The 27,225-nt window shown below is 32.6% G+C and overlaps 1 protein-coding gene and 1 pseudogene across 1 annotated transcript; both read left to right on the forward strand.

Annotated features, from left to right (window-relative positions):
• The first annotated feature begins 971 nt into the window (after positions 1-971).
• LOC118034871 (uncharacterized) lies at positions 972-4,753 on the forward strand (annotated as a pseudogene).
• A 12,802-nt stretch (positions 4,754-17,555) lies between these two features.
• On the forward strand, positions 17,556-27,197 carry LOC118034874 (phosphoinositide phosphatase SAC2-like). Its single transcript, XM_073407138.1, is given in 18 exon segments — positions 17,556-17,693; positions 17,895-18,045; positions 19,704-19,908; positions 19,993-20,158; positions 20,886-21,108; positions 21,508-21,584; positions 21,834-22,021; positions 22,099-22,196; positions 22,400-22,533; positions 22,616-22,640; positions 22,643-22,761; positions 23,216-23,573; positions 24,246-24,367; positions 24,528-24,638; positions 25,382-25,561; positions 26,005-26,175; positions 26,254-26,344; positions 26,720-27,197. Coding segments are annotated over 17 exon segments (2,454 nt in total). The 5' UTR covers positions 17,556-17,693; positions 17,895-17,970; the 3' UTR covers positions 26,831-27,197.
• The last annotated feature ends 28 nt before the right edge of the window (positions 27,198-27,225 follow it).

A 27,225-nucleotide genomic window follows, 5' to 3' on the forward strand; every position in this document is an offset into this window, starting at 1 on the left:
AGAAATGCAAGCTGAATTTTTGAAAAAATACTTCCCACTCATAGGACGGCAGCCTTACAACGTCAAATGATGAATTTTTCTTGTAGTCCAAATGAGTCATTTCACCAAGCTTGGGAAAGGTTCAAAGACTTGTTAAATGCATGCCCCCACCATGGTTTTGAGATGTGGAGGTTAGTGAGTTTCTTCTACGACTCTCTTACCGCAGATTTTAAAAAGCTAGTGTCAACCATGTGTAATGGTGAGTTTTTATGACAAAGAACCAAGTGAAGCCTTCGATTTTTTTGATCAATTGGCTGAAAACACAAAGCAATGGGAGACTTCTCTCCCACTTCATGTTGAGTCTAGAAACACCATTTCTCATTCAAGTGGGAAGTTCCAATTAAAAGAGACTGATGATCTTAATGCTAGATTAGCCTCATTGGCTAGGAAAGTAGAGTCTCTTGAGATTAAAAAGTGCATGTCATGAGTGAACAACAAGAGGAAAGTTGTGTTGTTTGTGAGAGCAAAGGGCATAGGACAACTGAGTGTCCTACCATTCCAGCCTTCAAGGGAAGTGCTATATGGCCAAACTTCTGATTCAAGTAATGTTAGAAAGCCATTTTCAAACCAAGTAGGCAATCCCTACTCTGAGACCTATAATCCTGGATGGAGGAACCACCCAAATTTTGGATGGAGAAATGAGGGCTCTTCAGTACCTCAAACATTTCAACCTCCACCCCAAACCATTTCATGCTCCCACACATAAACACGTACCAACCACCTCATAAGAGATCCCTAGAGGATACTCTTCAACACAATTCATGCAAACACAAGGAGGAATCAACAACCAAGCTTACAAATTTCAAGACCAGACCAATAGGACCTTAGATGACATTCGAAGTCAACTAACCAAGTTGACTCAATCACTAAGCATTCAAGAGAAGGGAAAGATCCCAGCTCAACCAATGCCAAATCCTAGAGGTCAGGTACACATGAGTGAATCTTCACTTGGTGAACCTTCAAACCATGAACAAGTCCAAGCCATCACTACCCTTAGAAGTGGAAAGATTGTTGACAAAGCTATAGGTTTTGGGATTCCTAAAGGTATTGTGGAGGAGAAATCTAGGGAGAGTGAAGAGGGAATCAAAAACACAAGTGACAAATGAGAGTTTGAGTGACAAAGAAGGCGAGATAAATGAGAAAAGAGATGAGTGAGAAAGGAGATGATTCAAGAAAAATTAGAGTCAAAGTGAGTGATTTAGAATTTGTTCCTAGAGCACCATTTCCACAGAGGTTTAGGGAAACCTAAACATGATCTTGTGAACTCGGAAATCTATGAATTGTTTCAAACAAGTGAAAGTCAACATTCCACTCCTTGATGCAATTAAACAAGTCCATCTTATGCAAAGTTCCTTAAGGACTTATGCACAGTCAAAAGGAGATTGAATGTGAAAGAAAGAGCCTTTCTAACTGAGCATGCTAGTGCCATCATCCAGTTTAAGACCCCTCCCAAATACAAAGATCCTGGTTGTCCTACCATTTCATGCATTATTGGAAGTCATAAGATAGACCAAGCTTTGTTGGATTTAGGAGCAAGTGTGAATTTGATACCCTACACTGTTTACGAACAGTTAGGTTTAGGAGAAATCAAGCCTACTCGAATCACCCTTCAATTAGCTGATAGGTCAATCAAGATTCCTAGGGGTATTGTTGAGGATGTGTTGGTCCAAGTAGATAAATTCTACTTTCCTGTTGATTTTGTAGTGTTAGACACCGCACCTATTCAAGGTTCTAATGCTCCCATCCCAGTCATCTTAGGTAGACCTTTCCTAGCTACATCCAATGCTTTAATTAACTGTAGGAATGGGGTGATGAAATTGTCTTTTGGGAATATGACTGTGGAGATGAACATATTCAATGTCTCCAAAACAAATTTGTGAACATGAGGACATTAGAGAGGTAGATTTGATCCAAACAATTTGTCAAGAACACTTTTGAGAGAGAATGGGTAAAGGATCCATTGGAAAGAACTTTAATTCATGATGAAAGACTTTATTCTTTGGAATGTGTTGATGAGGAAGTAAAAGAACTCGAGACTTATCTGGATCCAATGCCTATTATGTCAATAGGTCAATGGACCCCATCGTTTGAGCCTTTGATTTCACCCCAAGTGAAAGTGGAGGCATCTCTTGTCCGACCTTATAAACCAGAAAGGAAGCCTTTACACGAGTGATCTTAAGTATGCATTTCTAGGGGAAGATGAATCATATCCTATTGTGATTTCATCAAAACTTAGCATAGAGCAGGAACAAGAACTTTTTGAGAGTGGTGAGAAAACACAAGAAAGCAATTGGGTGGACAATCACTGACTTGAAAGGAATTAGCCCTCTTTTATGTACACATAGAATTTATCTTGAAGAAGAGGCTAAATCTGTGAGGCAAATGCAAAGACGACTGAACCCAAACATGAAGGAAGTAGTGAGAGGTGAAGTGCTTAAACTGCTTGATGCGGGTATCATTTACCCCATTGCAAACTCAAAATGGGTTAGTCCAACCCAAGTTGTTCCTAAAAAATCTGGAGTCACGGTAGTGAAGAATGAAAATAATGAGCTAGTACCAACTAGAATCCAAACTGGATGGCGTATGTGCATTGATTATCGTAAGTTGAACATGGTGACCAGGAAGGACCATTTTTCCGCTTCCATTTTTAGACCAAGTGCTTGAAAGAGTAGCCGGAAGAGCTTTCTATTGTTTTCTTGATGGATACTCAGGTTACAACCAAATTGAGATTTCTTTAGAAGACCAAGAAAAAACCACTTTCACTTGTCCTTTTGGTACCTATGCTTATAGAAAAATGCCTTTTGGCTTGTGTAATGCACCAGCCACTTTTCAAAGGTGTATGATGAGTATCTTTAGTGACATGGTGGAAAATTTTTTTGGAAGTTTTCATGGATGATTTTTCAGTTTATGGGGATTCTTATGAGTTGTGTCTAATGCATTTAGAAAAAGTTCTTGAAAGATGTGAAGAGAGCAATCTTGTACTTAATTGGGAGAAGTGTCATTTTATGGTGACACATGGCATTGTCTTAGGTCACATTGTTTCTTCAAAAGGGATAGAGGTGGATAAGTCAAAAGTTGAAGTCATTCAAAAATTACCTACCCCTAGAACAGTGAAAGATGTGAGATCCTTTTTAGGACACGCTGGTTTCTATCGAAGATTCATTCATTCTTTTAGTACCATTGCCAAACCATTGTGTAACTTGTTGTCATAAGATGTCCAATTTGATTGGACATCAAAATGTCAAGAAGCTTTTGAAAAGCTTAAAAGGGTTGTTGACCACTGCACCAATCATGCAAGCTCCTGATTGGTCTTTACCATTTGAACTGATGTGTGATGCTAGTGATTTTGCGGTTGGGGCTGTTTTAGGGCAAAGAAAAGATAAGAAGCCTCATGTCATTTATTATGCTAGCAAGACTTTGAATGATGCTCAATTGAATTACACTACAACCGAAAAAGAACTATTAGCTGTGGTCTTTGCATTAGACAAGTTCAGGTCTTATTTGGTTGGATCTCTTGTTATTGTTTTCACTGATCATGCAACATTGAAATACTTGCTCACAAAACAGGATGCCAAGCCACGTTTGATTCGATGGATCCTCCTACTCCAAGAGTTTAACCTTGAAATTCGAGATAAAAAGGGAGTAGAGAATGTAGTGGCTGATCATTTGTCCCGTCTTTCAAGCTATGAGACCACAACTGATGAATCTCCAATAATGAATTCTTTGCTGATGAAAATTTATTTTGTGCAGGTACTGTTTCCTACATTGGCTCTCCATGGTATGCTGACATAGCAAATTACCTAGCCACAAGTCAGATTCCTTCTCATTGGTCTAAACTTGATAAACAAAAATTCTTGCGCAACGTGCGTAACTTTTTTTTGGGATGACCCCTACCTATTTAAAATATTGCCCTGACCAAATTGTTAGGCGGTGCATCCCTGATCATGAAATTCCAAGTGTCATTAATTTTTGTCATGCATTAGCCTGTGGTGGGCATTTCTCTTCCAAGAAAACCACTGCCAAGATCTTGCAATGTGGTTTTTATTGGCCCACTATGTTCAAAGATGTCCATGCCTTCTGTGTTGCATGTGACCGATGCCAACGACTAGGTAACCTCACTAGGCGTAACATGATGCCCCTTAACCCCATTCTTGTTTTGGAAATATTTGATTGTTGGGGGATTGATTTCATGGGACCTTTTCCAAGTTCATTTGGCTACCACTTCATCCTTGTAGCTGTTGATTATGTGTCTAAATGGGTGGAGGCCATTGCATCTCGCACCAATGACCATCGAGTTGTTGTCAAATTCTTGAAAGAAAATATTTTCTCTCGTTTTGGCATGCCCCGGACTATGATTAGTGATGGGGGAAAGCATTTTTGTAACAAGCCCGTTGGGATGTTGATGAGAAAATATGGTGTAATTCACAAGGTCAGTACCCCATATCACCCACAGACTAGTGGCCAAGCTGAGTTGGCAAATAGGGAGATCAAGAACATTTTAGAGAAAACAGTCAATCCAAACCGTAAGGATTGGTCCCTACGACTAGTTGATGCTTTGTGGGCATATCGCACTGCTTACAAGACCTCTTTAGGAATGTCTCCTTATAGGCTAGTTTATGGAAAACCTTGTCATCTCCCTGTTGAGATTGAGCATCGTGCATATTGGGCCATCCGGCAATTCAATGACAATGAAAACGAGGTTGAAAAAAAATAGAAAGCTTCAATTGGATGAATTAGAGGAGCTGAGAAATGATGCATTTGAAAATGCAAAAATTTCAAAAACATAAGATGAAAGCTTTGCATGATAAACATATTTTAGAAAATCCTTTCATGTTGGTCAAAAGGTTCTCTTGTATAATTCACGATTACATCTCTTTCCTGGGAAGTTGAGGACAAAATGGATTGGTCCATTTGTGATTAAATCCATCTCTGAGCATGGTGCATTTGAGGTAGAAAATCCTACGAATGGAAATGTTTTTCAAAGTAAAATGGTCATCGATTGAAACTTTATCTTGAAAACGTTGTGGCTGAAGTTGAGAAATTGGATCTTGAAGATCCAATACCATTGTAGTATCAGAAGTAATGAGTTTTTATTTTTATTTTATTTTTCATTTTCATTTTTATTTCTTTCTTCCATCTCTTATATTTTCTTGTTCATGCATTAGGGACAATGCATAATTTTCAGTTGGGGGGTGTGAGGTTCTTTATTTTCACAAAAAAATAAAAAATAAAAAAAAAATCAATGTTTTCTTTTAGTTGTGATATGCAGGTTAAAAAAAAAAATCAAGCAAGAAGTCAGCTCATGTCCAAGTCAATCAGACATTCATCCTTGAAAACAAAAGGGGAGTAACAGTTTTCTAATCGTTATACTTTTCTTCTCTTTCTTTTTTTTATTGAGGATAATGTAAAACTTAATTTTAGATATTTGATTATGTTGAATGCTTGAGATAACCATGCTTGTTTAAAAAAAAAAAAAAAAAAAAAAATTGCATTCGAATGTGAATGAGACTTGTTTAGGATCAACATTACATTTTTGGATTTATTATTGTGTTGAACATTGCATGCTTTAATTTGGGATAGATAATATCTTATAAAGCAAGATATAGCATACTTTTTTTAAAAGATTATTGAAGTACATCTTTCCTTGTAAAAGTTGTGTGAGTTGTGCGATTATGCATGAAAGATGAGTGTGATGCTTTACTTGTGATTATCCCTTTTGATCTAGTCCTAAACAAGGTTTAAGTAAATAAAGTAATAATTATTACACAAATAAATAAATAAATGTGTACAAAGTTCTATCTACTCCAATGTTTTGAGTTGTTCAGTAACTAGGGGTATTCATCACAAATGTTTATCTTTACGTCAAAAGGCAGCTTGAAATATGAGTATGCAAAGCACTTTAAGTTTGTGACTTTGTGAGTAACCGGGTGCATTCATCACAAATGTTTGTATTCGCGTCAAAAGGGAAGTGACCACTTAAAGAAAAAGAATAAATAATATCTTCAAAAAAAAAAAAAAAAAAAAAAAAAAAAAAAAGGGAAAAAATATATATAGATATTTCTTTAGTTTGCTACCTTGTTTGTAGTAGTGAAAAGGGAAGATTACAAGTTGAGTTTTCACGTGAATCAATTATGTTGGTTGCATGATAAATACGATTGAATTTGGAATTTTGTATGGATGTTTGACTTAGAGAATGTGAGTATGCTTATTTTTCTTTATTTGCTATTGTGTGCACCAAGTTAAAGATACCAATGTTTGCATGATAGGTCATTTAAGTGTGATGAGTCGAGCCTAATTATGTTATTATTATTGTTTTTATTTTAAAGGTTTTATGTTTTGTTTTGCTTGAGGACTAGCAAAATCTAAGTTGGGGGGTGTGATTGTGCATCAAAAGTATCATTAAGTCTTTTATTTTACATATGTATTTATTGTTTTTATTTGGGTTTTTATAATAAGTGATGTGCTTTTTAGTAATGAAGTTTCTTTTAATGTTTCGATAGGTTTTTGGAGCTTAAATGAATTATTTCAGAAAATTCAACGTCGGAATTCAGAACAAAGAATTGAAGAGAAATTTAGTTGAAGATTGAAGCAAATCTTGGTTCAAATAAGTGCTCCAAATTTGCCCAAAAAATCAATTATTTTCCAATTCTAGAAAAGAATATCATATGATCCATTTCAAGCCCAAACTTACCTTATGTTGTTGTGTGCAAACTTCAACCATCAAACACTCAAGGTTTCAATGTCAATCTTAGCCCAAATAATAGGTACAATTGTATACTTATTTGATGTTTAAATCCAACCCCAAATCAGCCCCCAAATCAGCCTCCAAATCAGCCCAAGCACAATCCATGATCTTACATGTCCACACAACAAATAATATTTGATTTATTTTGGGCAATTAATTGATTCAAGAGGGCAAGCACATGGATGGAAAGCTGGAGGGGACATTGTGACATTATTTTGGGTCAACAAGAAGAAAGAAACAGCTCATAAAGGAGGAAGAAAAACGTGCACCAAAGTGTTCTCCAAGCTGGCCTGATTTAATTTTCCAGAACATCTTTCGGTGTTTTGCCCATAACTTTTGACTCAGATGTCCAAATGAGCTGTTCTTTAATGATCTGGAAAGCTCATAGAATTGCCTATAAATATGTCTCTAATAGCCATCTCCAGGGGAGGCTTCTAAGAGGGTCGAATTGCTGTCCAAATTTAGAGTCAGATTTGTGTCCGAATTTTTACTGAAATTCTGTTGTGTTCTTCTTTGTAGATTTCGGTTCTTTAGTTTGTAAAACTTATTATTTCAGTTTGATTCAAGTTATTTCATGTTTATTCAAGTGTTCTTACATATAATCATGGTTGGCTAATCTCTTTCTTGGATCCAAATCAAGGATGATGGTGATTGAGGTGAGTTCTTTAAGATATAAATGAATCTTAATGTTTATCTTCTCATTTTCTTCATGAATGTTTTATTATTGCAAAGAAATTTTAGAAATCATTTAGGTAATGTTATAATCTTGAATTTTTATGCACAAACCTTAGTTTTGGTATAGAGATTGCTTGATTCAATGTCTTACTTAATTTGAAAGTACTTGTTCATTCTTAAGCAATAATTAATCTTCATCAATTTAAACTTCATTGTAATATCTTCCGATCTAATATCACCATCGTTGATATTTGGTTGAGTTATCTTATATATGTTGAAGAAATCACCAATACATCACCATTAAAATTGATTTGGACCAAGACTTACTTTTTCTTGTCTTTTAAAAATCTATTTACACTTTTTCATCTTTGAAAACAAATCCATCAATTATTTTCAACCAAGTTATTGTTAATTTAATTTCTCTTGAGTTTTTTTTGTTGTTACCTAGCTTATTTTCCAGATCTAGCTCTCTGTGGATATGACCTCGATCTTACCGAGTTAATTGCTACATCGCACACTCGTGCACTTGCGAGTTAAAACAAGCCGATCATAAAAAGCGGTCAAGCAACAACCATAATGAAAAAAAAAAACTTGAAACTTATGATGACATAAGAAGTTCAAATCTAATGATTCTACTTGTTGCCATATTGTTCCTATAAATGTTCAATCAAATCTTCTTGTAGTTGAGAGCTAGTTGCTCTATCCCTGATTCGATTACGAGTTTGAAGAAAATCATGTAGTTCTGGTATTTCATCACGTGACACTGATATAAAGGAATTGATTTCACGTTCATGGTTAAATCCAAGGTTCATTGCTCCTTCATCCTCAATAATCATATTATGCATTATTATGCAAGCTTTCATAATATTTGCAAGCGTTTCTTCATCCTAGTATCGAACAGGTCTACATACAATTGCAAAACGAGATTGGAGCACCCCAAATGCCCGCTCCACATCCTTTCTTGTAGAATCTTACTTGCAAAATATTTTCTCTTTACTCCTAATGGCCTTTGGATTGTCTTAACAAAGGTTGACCAATTAGGATAAATCACATCTGCTAAATAGTATCCTATTATATATTCATGCCCATTAATTTTATAATTGAGAAGAGTAGTACAACCTTCAGCAAGTGTAACAAAGATAGGTGACCGATCAAGAACATTAATGTCATTTAATGATCCAAGCATTCCAAAAAAGGCATGTCACATCTAAAGATCTTGTGAAGCCACCGCCTCTAGAATTATAGTTGGTTCACAACAATGACCAATATACATTCCATGCCATGTAATTGGGCATTTCTTCCATTTCCAATGCATATAATCAATGCTCCAGAACATCCCTGAAAATCCACGTTGCTCTTCAATTGATAATAATCGACAAATATCGACCTCGTTTGGTGCCTTTAGATACCAATCACCAAAAACTTCTATGATTGCTTTGATGAAAGCTCTAAGACTTTCTATCACAATGGTTTCTCTAATTCGAAGATATTCATCAATAAGATATACAAAAATACCATATGCAAGTATTTTGTGAGCTGCAGTTACCTTTTGAAGGCAAAATAAACCAAGAACACTAAGAGCATTTGTCCTTTGTTTAAAATATGGATTATGAGCTTCCACTGCATTTGCGATCCGAAGAAAAAGGCGACAACTTATCCTAAATCTTCTTCGGAATTGACTATAAGTGAATTTAGGATTTTCAGCAAAATAATCATTATATAACCTTAACGCACCTTCCTTTCTATTACGATTAACAATATTGTGATAAAAAATAGAGTCACGATACCCTATTCTCCGCTCTTGATTATTTGATTCTTCTTCAGCAAACCACAACGGTAGTAACTTGAAAAGCGAACACAAGAGTGTCATCATCAAAATCAAAAGCATTATAAAAATTAAAATTAGAATGATTCATGATGAATTTTAATGAAATATAATAAAGATTGGAGAGAAGAAAATGATGAGAAAAAATGTTAATGTATATGAGAATATTTATAGATGATTATTTTTTCAACAAATTTTGAAATCTTAGAATATTGACGATTATTTTTTAAAAAATTTAAAATGTTGGCGGTCAATTTTTCAAAGCTTGAATTTTTTTATAAAAAAATGGCGGTTTTTTTCAAAGTTTGAATTTGAATTTACTTTTAAAAAATTAAATTTTTAACATTAACATATAAAACTAAAAATTAAAAATATTCATATAAATAAATTTTAAATTATATCTTTTAACTTTATGACTTCATTAATTTTATATTACTTTTATAAATTACTCATATTAATTATATAATTAATAACATCATAATTATATTATATATAAAATATCTAAATTAATTATATAATTATATTAAAATTAATTTAACATAAAATATATTAACATATAATTGGTTCTTATAAATAACTTTTTATAGTTGGAATGTATATAATTAAAAAAATTATATTTTATATTATTTAAAAAGCTATTTTATCATTTAATATAGCATGGTCTTGTAGAAACTTAACAAATAACGTGATGGGTCCTTTCTTCTCCCCCATGAAGGGACAAGTTCAGAAAAAGGGAATGAAACAGCATTAGCCCGGTGAAGAACCAGATGCAATACAAAGAACCTGGCGTCTAAACAGCAAGCTGGTCGATCTTAAGAAATCAAGTCCTTCTACAACCAGTGAACTTTAGGGCTTATGACTTTATAGGCAAAGATTTTACCACACAATCAACAATTAATGATTTGCTAATGGCATGTCAAGATGATGAGAGTGACAGAAGAATCATGCAGTGAGCACTGGGCTCCATGAAATTGAAATATAGCAGAGTGAAAGCAACAGCTATATATATATGAAAGCAACAAGCTCACTTTATTGATGATCCGATAATATTCTTCTTTACATAAAGTAAAGAAAAGCATGAGGTAGGGGAGGGAGAGAAAGAAGAGAGACGGAAGAAGAGGGTGATTGGAAGAATCCAAGGTCGGAAAGTTGCAGCTTCCGGCGTGTAAGATGATTAGAAGAATCACTTGGAAAGTTTTCTTTTAGAATTTCTCCATTTCCCTCTTTCTTCTTTCCACGTTCATACACATCAAGTCAAAACCACAGCAATTGAAGCCAAACCCACTAACCATTCGCCTCGCAGATGAGGACAAGTGGTGGATCTCATTGCATGTCAAAATGCTCGACTTCTGGGAAATAACCTGTAGCAAATAGACGATTTTCTCTCCTTTTTTCTTAAACTTAAAAAAACACATAAAAAATAAAAAATAAAATCAAATATTTTTAGAAATATAGGTTTACTCAATTATACCAAACCCTAACTAAAGTATTTATCCAATAAGAAGATCCAGATGCTTCGGATGAATTGGCAGTCAAGTTTAGATAGAAGAGGTTGAACAAATACTATTATATATATCACCTACCTATAACTCCTCTGGACACGTTATTATATTTTCAATCAATGTTCGGTAGCTGATTCTTTATCTTACTTCGACAAAATATAATAACGTGACAAGATTTGTAATATGAATACCGAACAAGAATGATTGGCCACCTTAAATAAGGTGTATAATCATTTGTTTGGTTGGTATTGACCCAATCTTTATACATGTCTCATCTCGTCGAGGTGGAGCGTGAATGCGTGAATTTTGTGTTAGTAAGCTAATAATTATTCATTATTTTTCACTTTTATTATTATTTTTGCTTTCATTGTCAACACTATAATTTTTATTATTATTATTAATATAACTAATCAAGCTAGTTTGTATATATCTGGATTAATTTTATAATATCTGAAATTAATAATTATATAATCTTTTACTAGTTCTAAAATTTATAAAACCCGAATTAATAACTTTTAAAAAATAAATTTAAAACTTAATTAAATTAAGGATCAATATAATTCTCATATTACAATTGCTTTCACTCCTCAATATTATTATCTTATTTTTAAATTAACAAAAATGATAGAATTTTTATTTTATTTTATGAATCAAACTCTCTCTCTCTCTCTCTATATATATATATATATATATATAAGAGAGAGAGAGAGAGAGAGGGAGGGGTTATTTAATCGCAAGTCTTGTCACTGTTGTAGACAAAATATAATATAATTTTTTTTTATTTAATTAGTTTCCAGGTGGCCGGCGTTATGTGATAAGCCAGTTAAGATTTGTTTTTATATATAAAAATAAATGTTGAGTCAACGTCACTGTTTAAAAAATAAGAAAAATCTGTGATGAAGATTATTTTTTAAGTTAAATAAATTTGATTGATTTTAAAATAATATTTTATATTTATTAAAATATTAAATCATTCCTACAATCAACAAGGATGAAAATGCAAAAAAGTTCCTAGACCCAAGTTAAAAAATTCTTGATTCTAATTGATAATTTAGTTATTTTATTATGTTTTAAAAAATAAAAAGTCCTAGATGTCAATATTTTTTTCTTTTAAAAGTAATTGAATAATTTTATCATGTTATAAAAATATGAAAAGATCTAATTATTCCCTGAAAATTTAACAACAACTAAGAAATAATATAAAATTACAATATTTCTCTGGATTAAAAATATAAAATCATCATTATACTAATATGAATACTAATTAACCTTATACTGTATTTGGGTAATATTGTAAAAAAATAAAAATAAAGAAGATAAGGTTGGGTGGAAAGTCCAGCGAATGGAATGTCTCCGCCTGCCTTTGAAATCGTGCGAGGGTTGCATTGTATGAGAAGTAAAGTTTTTATATATCCACACGTCTTCGCCACCACTCTCTCCATTTCCTGTCTTTTAACGAGTCAGACTTGTTTTATGTAATCATTTTTGTGGGGTTCTCAATTATATAAAAATGCATGACATATTATGGCTGTCAAATAAGATTTTCCATAGTATTTATATATTAGTTGAAGCATGTGATATCTTGACCAGTAGAGTTATTTTATTTTATTTTGATGGCAAGTAACGTTGATTAAAGATTAATTTCCTCTTCAGATGATTTAAGTGTACGTTTTTTTTTATGTTGCTAGGACATCTCAATGAGTTTATTATGATTACTAAAAGTAAAAATAATAAAAAGCTGCTATTTAATTTTTATAATAACTAGAAAATTCTAATTAATATTTCAGATGTTATAAATAAATGATTAGTTATGCTAAATAAAAGATAAAATTAATCTAAAATATTATATCTAATGTAAATTCTCTTTTGTGTGTTGTTTTTTAATGATGAAGGTTCATATTCTTGCATATATATATAGGTCTGAATATTGCTACTCACGCTTGAATGAACTTATATAAATCATGTCGATCTAGCTTAAAATCGCTCACCACGTCAAGGGAGGATGTCTCAAAATAAAACCCAAAGATAAATATTCACATATTAATGAAAAAAACAAATTCAAATAATAAATGAATTATTTTTATTTTTATTTTTAAAAATAAAGAGTTACATATTAGTCCTTTCTATTATTGTTTAGAAACATCCTTAGAACAAAACAATGCATTTATTTTTTATTAATTTATGGATAATAAAAATAATTAATACACAGCAAAATTACAGGAAGAAATATGATGTTTTTAAAAAATATTTTGAATATAATAAAGTTATATATTAAACAGTTTTATTATTCACTGAGATAAGAATAACATCCTAGGCTAGTAATGATTCATCAATTTCATATAACAAAGTCAACGCGCATAAAATCACACCAAGACTGGATAATTACACCTTGAAAAAACATATTGAGACGCAACTCCATCACATGATATTAATTTCAACCTTATCTCTTCTAGTATATATATATATATATATGACTTTTTTGTTTATTTTATGTTTAAAAACGTTTTTGAAAAAAAATTAATTTTTTTTAAATTAATAAATTTTTAATTTTTTAAAATTATTTTAATGTACTGATATTAAAAATAATTTTTTAAAAAATAAAAAAATATTTTTAAGTAAAAATTTATTTAAAAAATAATTATAATTAAATTTTCAAACATACAAAATAGAATTGCTGCGCAACAGCGCAAGGCATTAAAGGCACCAAGAACTTGCCCCTCCTATCCTCAGTCACCTTTACTGGATCCATTAACTTGTTTTATTGAAGAAAAAAAGAAGACGTAAAATTACAATTATAGAAAAAAACTAAGTCTCCTGGTGAAATTACTATACACTCGCTTGCTAATCATTGTGGATTATAACAATAATCCACAGTGGTTTCTTTTTCTTCTGTTTTTTTTTTTTTTTTTTGCTCCTTTAGTAATTTATGTTCTGGTTCTTCAGTTTTTTTTTTATAAAAAAAAAATTAGCCCATTGACATTGCAATCACGTGAGTTTGAGCTTTGCGGGGTTGTTTTTTTCGTTTACATATGCAAACCTCGAGTGTCGATGAAATATTATGTTGCTCTATAAATGTTTAATTTTACAAAATAATTTTTTTTTTTGTAGTAATTAAAGCTTTGTTGATACTTTAAAAATTATTGTGTTTTTTTTAACTTTGTCCTATTAAAAACTGGGTTGCACGAGAATTTATTAAATTTTTTATTATGGTTTTCTAGATATTGGGGTCTCATAATGTAGGGGAAAGATTCATAGCTTGATTTGTCTAAATATTTTTAAATTTTACTTATTTAAAACAATTAGAACTTTATGAATCAAAATTGATATCAAAACAAATAAAAAGAGTTTTAATTATTGCACAATGTAAGATTGGCTAGCTCATGTAATACACAAATTAGAAAGTAAAAGAGGCTATAACACTCTAGTGGCGCGTGCAGCTCATCAAACCGCGCCTTTTATGGTGGATTTAAAGGCAACATTGTCCTTTTCCATACGAGGAGGCGCATATTATCCTTTTTATGGTTTTTTTTTTCACTTTTATCATTTGAATTCGTGCTTGCTGGAGAAAAACAAACCTCGAATTATTCTGTCAATTTATTATTATTTCAAATACAATCTTTATTTTTTTTATTGCTAAGTTTTTGTTATGGGTCCTTTTGTAAAATTTAAGGGTCTTTTTAATTTTACTCTTCAAACAAAAAATTAAGGATATCCTTTTATTTTATTTTTTAAATCAGTTCTTTATTTTTTTAATTACTATTTTTTATTTTCAATCTTTTTGTGAAATTGAATTTTATTTTTAATTTTATTATTCAATCAAAAAATATAGGCTTATCCTTCAATTTTAGTATCAAATTTGATCATCAATATTTTAATTATTATTTTATTTTTGTTTTAGGTTTTTTTTATAAATTTTTTTTTTTTTTTACATTTTTCATCCTTCCACTTGGTGTTGGTTGAAAATTTGGTTTTGTATTTTTTCTCGACGGGATAATATCATCTTCATGATCCAACTCATGAGTTTAATAGCTTATCCTATATTAATATCCGTCTTGGTTTTAGAGTTTATTTTTTTACATAAATTTTTATTTTCAATTCCATTTTTTTTTTTTTGTTTGAAACCGGCTTAATGATTTTCATCGATATCCTTTCTGTTTATTTATATTGATTCCATCACTTGGACTGTGTATATGATGGGCTTGAGTTTTACTTACAGTTACCAACTTGCATATTGGATACGTGGGAGAGGGTTTTTGTTATTTATCTTTTTTTTTTTTGTCTATAATAAAAAATAGTAATTTAATTAATAATAAATAGAGATGCACGGAAGCACGACTAGCATTCCAAGCTTGGCAAGTCAATCAAGGCGAATATAATATTGTCATGCGATGAAGATGGAAAATGAGAGTTCAAGCATGGCCATCACTGCAAATATTCCACATTTCTATGGAATATTATTATGACATTATGTGCTTGCAAGCAAGTTGGGCCAAAAAAAGAATATGATACGAGCATATTCTTATTCACTTAACACCATGAGATCGTCCTTTCATATGTTATTAATAAAATAAAATAAAATATATTTCCTATGAGAAGGTGGAGAATTATTTGAAATGGACCTTAGAGCATCTCCTCCAATGGATGTGCAAAATAAAAAGCCAAATATTAAAAAATATTATTTTGGCTCTTCTATGTTTATTTTGCACATTTTAAAGAAAGAATTAAACAAAATATTAAAATGCCTTTTCTCTTCCATAAATACTATTTCTACATATCTCTCAAAAAAACCAAAACCAACAAAGTGGGGCTATTAAAAAAATATACCAATTAAATGTAGCTATGTAAAAAAAACATTAAACTTGTTAAGAAATAGTAAAACACTTACTTCTTCTACTCCAATATAATTGGCTCTTCAAATGATTTTTTTTATTGGAATATATATGGTAAAAAAAGCTATATTTATACTATTTAAAATGTTATTTTATTATTTTAGCTTTTTAAAATAGCATTTTTTATTGGAGATGCTCTTACTATGAGCTTGTTGGTTAGCGTGTGATGGTAGTTTTTTTAAAATTATTTTTTATTTGAAAATATTTTTTAAAAATATATTTGTTTATTTTAAAAAATTTATTTTTGATATTAACACAACAAGACAATTTAAAAATATAAAAAAATTAATCTAAAAAAAAACTAAAAAATTACAAGAACATGCTACCAACCATGTTATTAAAGGTGTGTTTGGAAATACGATGCAAACCGCATTCCCTTAAATTTTAATTTTTTTTGTTTAAAATGAATTTTTTTATATTTTCAGATTTTTTTGATATGTTGATGTCAAAAATAATTTTTAAAAAATAATTTTTATTTTATTTTAATGCATTTCTAAAAAAAAAAATATTTTAAATTACAATTCCTATCATAATTCCAAACATACTCTAAATAAGATCCACTGCATGTGGCGAATAGAATACGCTAATCCTCCAGCAAATGAACAATTTCTTGGGAATTTATACTGATTTCCAAGAGAGAAGATTGATTCTTTGAAATCCAACTATATATATATATATATATATATATAATTCTGTTTTGTCTCGGTGAAGTGAACACAAGGGATGTCTTCAGAGAATTTTATGTCCAAAATTCTCCTCTTATTTCCTTTATCATGAACGAATAACATTAAAAGCAAGTTATAAAAGATGCCTCTTAAAACGTACAATTCATTTATATTTAATATTTGAAAGTTTTCTACTAGAGAATCCATGATAGCTTTATTTTATCACTGTTTGTATGTATGTATAGCATGAGATTTGGCCTCTGACGACGAAGAAGAATAAAGTGGATTTTTTTTAATTAATGTGAATGTTTTAATTAATTTGTTTATAATTTTATTAATTTTATGGATTCAAAAGTTAATAATTATATAAATTTTTAATAATTCTGAAATTTATGAGACTCAAATTGATAATTTTTAGAAAAAAAATTTAAAATCTAATTAATTAAGCTAGTATTTCCTTAACCTTTTATAATTGTTTTTTAACCTTTGTCTATGTATAAAACCCAACAAAAATAAATTATAAAATATTCTTCTTGAAACGTACGCTTTGTTATGTATACCAGTAGAGTTTAACCTTTAAAATCTCTTATGAGGGCTCACATTCTTATTATTTTTAAAAATAATTTTTTTGTTTTAAAATATATTAAAATAATATATTTTTTATTTTAAAAATTAATTTTAATATCAACATATTAAAATAATTTAAAATTATTAAAAAAATTAATTTAAAATAAAAAAATTCAAATATTTATAAAAATACTTTTCAACCAAAAAATAAATTGGATTCAATTGCAAACTTGCAATGTTGAGCACTATCATTTAAAAAGTAACCCGTGTTTTGGACATAATTTGTTTTTTTCTCAGGCTATATTTGAGGCCATTGTTGACTTGACATTTCATTGAATTTTGAATTATTTTAATTTAAATAAAATTTTTTTATGTTTTTAAATTATTATGATTATGATGTCAAAAATAAAATTTAAAAAATAAAAAAAATAATTTTAATATATTTAAAAACAAAAAAATTATTTTAAAAAACATAAAGGAAACACAGTCAGTAACGGTAAGAAAATGAAAACAAGTACAACACGGATCCAGAGAGTAAAGTCACATGAAGTAAAAACTCACAAGACAACTCACGCATTCTCCTGAATTTCTGACGACTTATAAAGCAACAGTGTCAATAAATTAAAGTCTTTTTTTTTTTTTTTTACATATATGTTTTTGAACAAAATAAACAAACAACTACATTTTTTTTCCTTTTGATTTATCTCTCTCTCTCTCTCTCTCTCTCTGTTTGTGGTCTGTGGCCTCTCTTCTATCTGCTCCAAAACGTCTTTAGTTCATTCTCTGGTTTGCTTTCTCTCCAACAAAACTCTAATCTTCACTGCAAAAAGAAAAAAAAAAACGAAAGACTGAAACTTTGAGTGATTTGGTTTGCTTGCTTGCTTCTTGTTTCTTTTGTTTTTCTTAACTCTCATTCTGCGTGTTCGCTTACACATATGATGAAAAGCCAGACAGATAAATAGTTAAAGATGTGTGCTTTGAGTGTAGATTTTGTGAAGTGGAGGAGTTTTTGTTGCAGTGGAGTTGACTCCACTCCAGGAGGTTCACCAAGGTGGGATCCCAAATGGAAACAAACATGATTCGTGGTGCCTCCGATTCCCGTTACTTGCATAAATTCAGACTCTACGAGACTCGCTCGGTATACACATAAATCACTCGCTCACTTTTCTTCAATCGTTATCCTTATGTTGTTGTGTTTGTTGGTTTTTGTTTTTCGTTTCTTTGTGTTTTGAGGTTTATGATTTGTTGGTTTTGTAGTTCCTGATTGTGATTTCTGGGATATTGAATTTTCTCTTTTCTTTTGTCTGTGCATTTTTTCGTTTGATTTTTTCTGTGATTGCCTCCCTAAAGTGAGGAATTCTAAAATTTTGATGATTTTTCTGGGGTGATCGTTTACATTGGATATGATTCGCATGGTGTTGGATTTAGGTTTTTGACTTGATCAGGTGGTGGTGTGGACCTGATTGGAAATTCAGCTTTGAAGATAATGTTCCGAATAGAGTACTCTGTCTCTTTGATTTTAGTCCGCAATTGGTTGAGTTTATTTTAGTTTTGTCTTGCTTAGTTCATTTTGAAATCTCAAAGCATGCTGGGTTTATGTCATAGAATGATTTTGTTCAAAAAGTAGGGATGTGGAATTTGTGCAAAACAGTGAGGAGTTACACATGTCCAAATTTCACTTTTGTTATACTTGTTTTGCTTCCTTATTCTTTTCCCCCAAAATAATGGAAAGAAGAGTATGTATTTTGCTCAGGTTCCATTCAGTTTTTTATACATTAGCAGCTCATTGACATGTCGGCAAGCTTGTTCCTCGGAGTATGTTATGCCAAATTTGGGTGTCATTTGTTGCACAATTCTTTGATGTTATTAAAATCAAATAGTAGGATTAAGGTTAATAATAGTAAAAACATTTACATGAATTAGCTTGTTTTTCCTTCTCTTTCCTCCTTTTCTGTATAAATTGAGATCAACATTTTAATCATGCATCCATACAAAATTTTCCCCCCACATTCACTCACCTTTTTGATTACTTCCTCATGTTTTCTTGCACAGTATCATGTTTTTGAGGCATAAAAGGTCTTTGAATTTTAAAGATTTTTGTCTTTCTTTTCAGCATGCAATCAACGGGGTAACTTCATTGTATTAATCTTGTTCCAATAAGGTGGTCAAGCATGGTCCATCTTTTCTTTCAGTGAATCTTATAAAGAGAGAGTATTACAGACATGGGACATTAATTTCCCAAAATTTACCAGACCTTTTGTTTCTTGTTGTTTTATAAGAAGTATGAAGGGAGTAATCTGTGCTGGTTTTAGTACGCTATAATGAAGCTGTTATCCCATCATGTCTTTGTCCTATATTTTTCAGTATTGGGGGTTATGTTCAATTTATTACGGGTAATATGAGCCCTTTCTCTCACTGAACCCTGAAGTCACTACCACATTGGAAAACTATGCTCAACTAGTGCTCCTGCACGAGTTGCATCCTTATGATGATGAAGCAGGAAACCAGTTGCATAGAACTTTTTCTCCTTCCTGTCATGCTGAATTTCAATGAACTGAATGATGTACTTTTCCCATTTGAAAAATTCCCACTTTTGTTCGATGAAACTTTTTGTTGCTTCTCTCATTTATCTCACAATTTATTTTATAACATAGTAAAGTGACTTTGGTAATATGAATTTATTTGTCGGAACATTTTGATTTTCATCGTTCTTTTATTTATATTTAATGATTATCCATGCCAATTTCTCAAATCATCATTACAGCAACTTCTAATCCAACATCTACTATGTGACAGAATTTTTATATGATTGGAGGAGACAAGAACAGAACCATTTGGAGGGTGTTAAAGATTGATCGTTTAGAGCCATCTGAACTCATTGTTCTTGAAGATTCTACAACATATTCAGAAAGTGAATGCTGTGATCTGCTAAGGCGAATACATGAAGGCAACAAGTCAACGGGTGGACTTAAATTTGTCACTATTTGTTACGGAATTGTCGGTATGTTTTATCTGCAAGGTCTTCTATGTAAGCACTTAATCTGTTTCTTTATTGAACTCATTCTTTCTTTTTTCTTCAACATAGGGTTCATTAAATTTTTGGGACCCTATTACATGCTGCTGATAACAAAAAGAAGGAAGATTGGTGCAATTTGTGGCCATACAATTTATGCTATAACCAAGAGCAAGATGATTCCTATTCCAAATTCTGCTGTGCGGTCCAATATGACTAGCTCTAAGAACGAGAACAGGTCTTTTGTCCATTCTGCATGTAAATGTAATATGTACTCGGCACCGTTAAGGAGATCTAAGAGACTAGTATCAGAATTGCCATTGTTGATTTGTAATTAGATGATGGCTCTTTTATGGTTGTGGTGGCTTGATTTTTAAATTAATAGTTTGGTATTTTTCTTTCATTTAATTATTTGGGACAATTAGTCTGAGTTGTGTGTTTTCTGTTAGAAGTAGACTGGTTCAACACTGGAGGTAATTTCTTGACTATTTTTGTCATCACACCCTTCATTGTTAATTAATGATGCGGGCTTCTGTGATTCAAACTTATTCAGGTTCTTCTAGTAGTTGTAGTTATAGTTTTATCTTCTTTCTTTCTTTAATTTTGTTTTTGAGATGAGACATGTAGGGCATCTAATTCTAAGGTATGCATAGCAAATGTTACTGCCGTGTCCTTCGTAGTTGATAATTTTGTGTAGTGGTTATTTCCAGTTCATTTCCTGCATATGTACAGGGACAAACTTCATTGCTGTTGTGATGTTAATAGAACATGTTGAATGAGACACGGTATCATCAGGGTTTGTGGGGGAAAATTCACTTTTCTTTCTTTATTTTCTATTTGTTTTACTTTAGTTTCTTGGCTGATATTTATTGGACTAACAATTCATAGTATCCTTTTCTCTTTGTAACATTATTAAATACATACTGATTTGTCCTTCAATTTTTTTTTTTGTCTTGATGAAATAGATACAAGAAGCTCCTATGCACGGTGGACCTTACAAGAGACTTCTTTTTCAGCTACTCCTACAATGTCATGCATAGTCTCCAGAAGAATTTATCTTTTAACGAGACAGGACAAATTCACTATGAATCAATGTTTGTTTGGAATGAATTCTTAACTCAAGGAATTCGAAACAACCTCAAGAATACTCTATGGACGGTGGCATTAGTACATGGCTTCTTTAAACAGGTGCATCTTATTTCAAGTCACCAACCATACAAAAGTGTTTAAAGACATTTGATGCAAGTAAAGAACAGTCCATGATAGAAAATGTCCATACCAAATATGATGGTGTTATGTTTTGCCATCTTCTCTAATTTCCTACATTTAGTCTGGTTCTTTTCAAAGCTATCGAGTTTATTATAATATCCCATTTTGAGTTAGGAGTTGAAGTTCCCCTATCAATATCTTTGGAGAGGGAAATTAACTAAATTAAGAACATGCTCCTTTTGTAAGTTGAACAGAAGATTAACATCATCCACATTTATCTTGCCTTCACAATATCCTCTCAATCTTGCTGATGCAAATTTGTCTGAACTATTCTGAGACTTCAACCTGATCTTTATGGTTTCCTGTGTTGGTATCCAGGTCAAAATTTCAGTATCTGGCAGGGAGTTTAAATTGGCTCTAATTGCTAGACGATCACGGCATTATGCTGGCACAAGGTATGGATAGTCTTTCAAAACTTTTGAACAACATGCTAGCTGGATTTCCTCATCTATGGTTGGCTGCTTAGATCTTTTGCCCTTGAACATGTTAACTCTCAAATGCTTTTGATTCAATCTTTATATTAACCTCTTCATATAGTCTGCTGCTGACTTTATGAAAAGGTCACTATCCAGTTTTACCCCCCTGATCGCTGCTGAACTTACAATGATTTTTGTTGTGACTTTACTATTCTCTTCTCTATCTAGATATCTAAAACGAGGCGTCAATGAGAAGGGTAGAGTAGCTAATGATGTCGAGACAGAACAGGTTGTGTTTGAAGATGTTTCTGAAGAACAGCCAGTGCAAATAAGTTCTGTTGTGCAGAATCGGGGTTCAATTCCGCTTTTCTGGTCGCAGGAATCCTCACGACTGAATCTTAAACCTGACATTATGTGTATGAACTCGGTACTCTGAACCTTTTTATTCTCAGTGATAACTTTCCTAAGTTATTCATTTGTTATCATTTTGCAGTATCAAGGAAGGACCAAAATTTTGAGGCAACAAAACTTCATTTTGAAAATCTTGTGAAGAGATATGGAAATCCAATAATTATTTTAAATTTAATAAAGGTAGGTTACTGCAATTACCAAGACACGGATTGCTCCATATGCCTGTGCTCATGTGATCTTTTTAAGCTTCTTGTATATGAAAGTTGATTCATGATTTTTGTTATTGTTTTTATTATTTTCATTATTATATTTAGTGATTGTCTGGGATTGAGGCTTGGTTGTTGTTGTTGTATGTTTTTGGCAATTATGTTGGTGATTGGCAGTCGCATGAAAAGAAGCCTCGTGAAACAATACTTCGGGCTGAGTTTGCAAATGCCATCAGAGTTATCAATAAAAGTTTATCTGAGGAGAATCGTCTGAAGTTCCTACACTGGGATTTGAATAAACATTCTAGAAAGTACTTCACTTGCCCACCCCATACTGTTCTTTCTCACATTAATTTATGATGATTAAAGTCAATAGTGTTTGGTTATTTTCAGCAGAGCTACAAATGTCCTAGCACTTCTTGGAAGAGTCACTGCCTTGGAAGAGTCACTGCCTATGCATTGGATTTGACTGGGATCTTTTATTGTCAAGTCATGCCAAGTTCAAGCTCCAAGGGATTGTTAAATGGGTCCTGCTTTGAGTAAGTTAATGCAAAAGGCTTCCAACTCTTTTTACATGGTATTTTTTTTTTGTCACAACCACTCTGGGAAATACTTCCTCTGAGAATTTGTTGCCCTGCTAAACTTTACAATGTATTTACACAATTGCTTTTCAGGCTACTTTTATTTTTTTTGTAAATTCATTTAATTGATGTGTATTTGCTTTTGCTTTGTTGATTTTCAAATGATTTGAGGAAATATGTTGATTCAGAATTCATATATCATTAATGAGCAGCTTGTGGAATACGTGTTTTTGCATTTGTGCTTTGTAATCATTAAAAAAGAGGTGGGAAAGACACAGAAAATGCAATCTTATGGTGAATGATACCCTTTTAGTAACTACTCATTTTAGGGTACACTGCCATGATTTTTCCCTTGCTTTCTGTCTAATTCCTGTAACTTCCTTACGATGGTAGCAATGCAAATTTGGTGCAGGGAACATGATGGTGACTGTTCTCTTGAAAACCCGTCCAATGAAAATGGCAATGTCGGCAAGTTGGATTCAGAAATTACCAAAGCTGATTGTGATGCAAATCAAAATCAGAGTATCAAGGTTCCAATGTTCCAAAACGGGGTTTTAAGGACCAATTGCATAGACTGTTTAGACCGCACAAATGTTGCACAATATGCCTATGGATTGGTGGCTCTTGGACACCAGCTGCATGCACTTGGATATATAGAATATCCAAATATTGATCTGGATAATCCTTTAGCAGAGGATTTAATGAGGATTTACGAGACAATGGGCGACACACTTGCACTGCAGTATGGTGGGTCCGCTGCTCACAACAAGGTAATCCTTATGGGTCCGGGGAGGCCTACTGTTTGCTTATATGATTAAAATATGATTGGACATAAATGTGTGGATGGAATACATTTTTTGGCACAGCTAGCTGTTACCCTGCAATTTTTTTAATTTGGAGGAAAAAACCAAGTATTTTCACACATGAGATTATGGAGCTTGTAGGTGTGTGATTGTTTTACTTTATTCAATTTGAAAATTGCAGTATGATGGGTCTGTTGCTCGCTTAGATGATTTGATTTGTAGGATTTTTGAAATCAGAAAGAAAGATATATGAGCTTGTTGATGTTTCTTAGTTTTGGATGCATGTGCTTTTGGTGAGCCTATGGAAAAAAAATGCCAAACTTGTGTTGTAGTTCTGTTCAATGTTCCAGGGTGCGCAAGCTATACTATTTGACTAAGTTGGCTGTGTCACTTCGGAGTTTTATTTAAGAAATTTAAGTTTGCATGTCATCACCTCTTTGATTGCGATGTTAAGGAACTAAGGTAATCGCTTTTGGTATCCTTACCATGGGAAGAAAGTAAGTTATCTCAGGAGTTAAATTTGAAATTGATGTGTTTACCATTGAAATTGTCAGCTCATTGCTTAAAAAGCAAAACATCCTTGTTTCTAAAATATACTGGATGTTTAATTCACTATGCTGCAATGATGATGTTAAATAGATATTTTCTGAGAGAAGAGGTCAGTGGAAAGCAGCAACTCATTCCCAGGAATTTTTTACAACTCTACAACGTTATTACAGCAATGCCTACATGGATGCTGAGAAACAAGATGCTATTAATGTGTAAGTTAAATAAGCTCTGTTCTTCACTGCCATCTTTACTTTTCTCCGAAAAGAACATCCAAGGTCAGGGAGTTTTAAAATAGTATGTTTTGATGGTAGGGGTTCATTGCAGGGGATGGATTATGCATTTGATGTGATATTTGCCTTAACTTTTGGTCAGGTTCCTGGGTCATTTCCAGCCACAGCAGGGAAAACCAGCACTTTGGGAATTGGATTCAGATCAGCATTATGATGTTGGAAGGCGTGGTCCTGATTTAGTTGAGAATGCTAGGTAATGTATTCTGTGTAACATGCTATATCTCAAGAACTTTTCTAGTAACTCCCTCAGTTCCATAATTATAGCTGAACTTGAAATGGTGCACTTGTTTAGGTAACCACTTCGTTTGGGTGGGTTTGGGGGTTAACATTACGTTGGACAATGGGGTATAAAAGTAGGTAATCATTGACAATGCAAAAACATTTAACTGAGCTTAAGAGTCAGCATGGACTATGATTTCACATGAAAGGAAGGAGAATTGTGTTGAGAATTTCAGTTTCTGCATTTGACAAGTTTTACACTTCATATCTGGGGACTTCTCTGTGAATAAGAACTATGTAGAGACACTTTTGTGAATTGGAAAGCTGTATTACAAGAAGATATATTGGTGAAAGACCTTGGTTTGGAGAAAGTGCATGTTTCTGATATGATGTAGATCTGGTTTCAATGTTGTGTTGCAAATAAATCACCAGCTTAAACATGGTTTTTTCCAGTAAATGTAATTCCTTATGTCATTTTTTTTTCAAATCATAACTACAACTTTGATATTGGAATTTCTCATTTCATGTCTTTGATTCAAATGATTTTGAACAGAAGGGCTTTTTTCCAAATTAATTATGTGTGTTTAGCCATGCTTGTCTGTGAGCTTAATGCCAGGGTTACTTTGACCATATAATGATGAGACATAAATATCATGAACCTAGAATTTCATTTTGAGGGAAACTTTTATGCAAACATTTCTTTTTTGTTATCTTTAGGTCACTCATTAAAAGATCACTCTCTGATGGCAATCTTCCCTGTGAAAGTGAGTCGCTTGTATCAGCTGCCAGTGTTGGATACAGTAAAACTTTATCTGAAAAGGAGGGTGGAGTTAATAAGGGTCTTTCAGACTCAACTCCGGAGATACCAGCTTGTGACATTGACATATCATATTCCAGGTCTGCTTAAATTGCTTAATGCTTCTCATGCTTGTTATGTCTTTATTACCCTATTTGATAAAACAGGCCCATGGTTTATCTGATTTGTATTCATCATTCCTCTTAGAGGTGCATAGTTGGTGAGTAATTGAAAAGCCAAATAGCTTCTCTTTATTAAGTAGGATATATTTCTTTATCCATTAGGAGATAAGTTGTCATTCCACCGCTATTGTAGTGACATCTACTCTTTCATCTAAAATGTAGGCATGGGAGTGGATAAGTGAGGTATATTTATAAAGGCTGCAGCTACAAAATCTGGCTACTGTCCTCACTCAAATTTCAACATGTAATTTTCAGTTAGAAATGGAGATGTTTGGATGCATGCTAAACCCTTTTATATCATGCAGTTGTTGCATTTGATGTGCACCTATGGAGATGTTGATTAATGTTGGGTGTCTTTCTAGGTACATTCCCTCAATGCCTTGCAGGAAGATATTTGAAGATGAGGAATGCCAATACTTTGAAAGTGATCATATTTGCTATGAAGAACATGGGGATGCTTGTAACTGCTCAAATTTCCTTGATAAGGGGTGGCTTTACTCATCTGGGAATTCGTGTGAAGATCTATTTGATAGGTAGTTTTTGTGCTTCCTATTAAGTGCTTCAGCTGAGGAGCCAAAGACAATACTCATCGATTGTTTTAATGGCTGCAGGTCTAGTGCTGGCCTATCGTCTGAGAATCTTGCAAATGATCTGAAAATAGAAACCAGAACATCTGCTACAGAGTCTGGATCTAGCTTGAAGGTCAGTATGTTTTATTTTAGCTGCAGTGTCACATCATGCATGATGCCTTTATGGCGACCATTACAAGGAGTTGTCTGGAGTCTGGACTTAATGCTGGCTTTCAAGAACGGAGATTGGGTTGCACTCACAATTTCTTTACAGTGTGTATGACATACATTAGCAATCAAGTTATTTGTCAGCATTTAACTCAATTGCCGCCATGTGATTATTAAATTGCTTAAAACTGCCTGATCAATCTCCTACATGTTCAAGCATCAAATATATTTTACGTTGTGCACACAAATCCCATACAATTTTGCCCTTCCATGTTTCATCACTTGCTTTCCTGATTTATGTTAGTTTCACAATGTTAATCTGCTGCTTCCTTTTGTTCAGGGAGCAAGTCAAACCGGGACCCATCTTTCTTCTGATGACCTTAAGGGTGGATTTTCAGACCACTTCGTGCGGTGGGTAATGTATGGGGAGATGCTGTCCCATGGAAGCTGACCTCCAATTTTCTATCACATCATTCATTTGTGCCATAATCCGTTGAATCCCATCCGAAGGATGTGGATTTCACCACAGAAAATAAGGATCAACCTAAAGATATCATTTATTGAAGCAGAAAGTAGTTCTTGGATAGTGTAAAGACTCGCTGCATCTTGTTCAATTGCACGCCTCCAGAAAGAGGCATGATTGAGGAATCACAAGGGTAAAGAGCTTAGCTAAATTCATTTGGATCTCTCGAGTACATTTCCTTCAGGTCCCAAAAGAATAATTTTCAAAACCACCTGTATATATTTACATATATCTAGCGAATAGAACGGGCAGTTCTCAACTGTTACATTCAACAAATGTTACTCTCAAGTCTCCACTGACCAGCGTTACACAAATTCTCAGGG

The sequence above is a fragment of the Populus alba genome, chromosome 1 (genome assembly GCF_005239225.2).
Source record: "Populus alba chromosome 1, ASM523922v2, whole genome shotgun sequence".
Classification (NCBI taxonomy): domain Eukaryota; kingdom Viridiplantae; phylum Streptophyta; class Magnoliopsida; order Malpighiales; family Salicaceae; genus Populus; species Populus alba.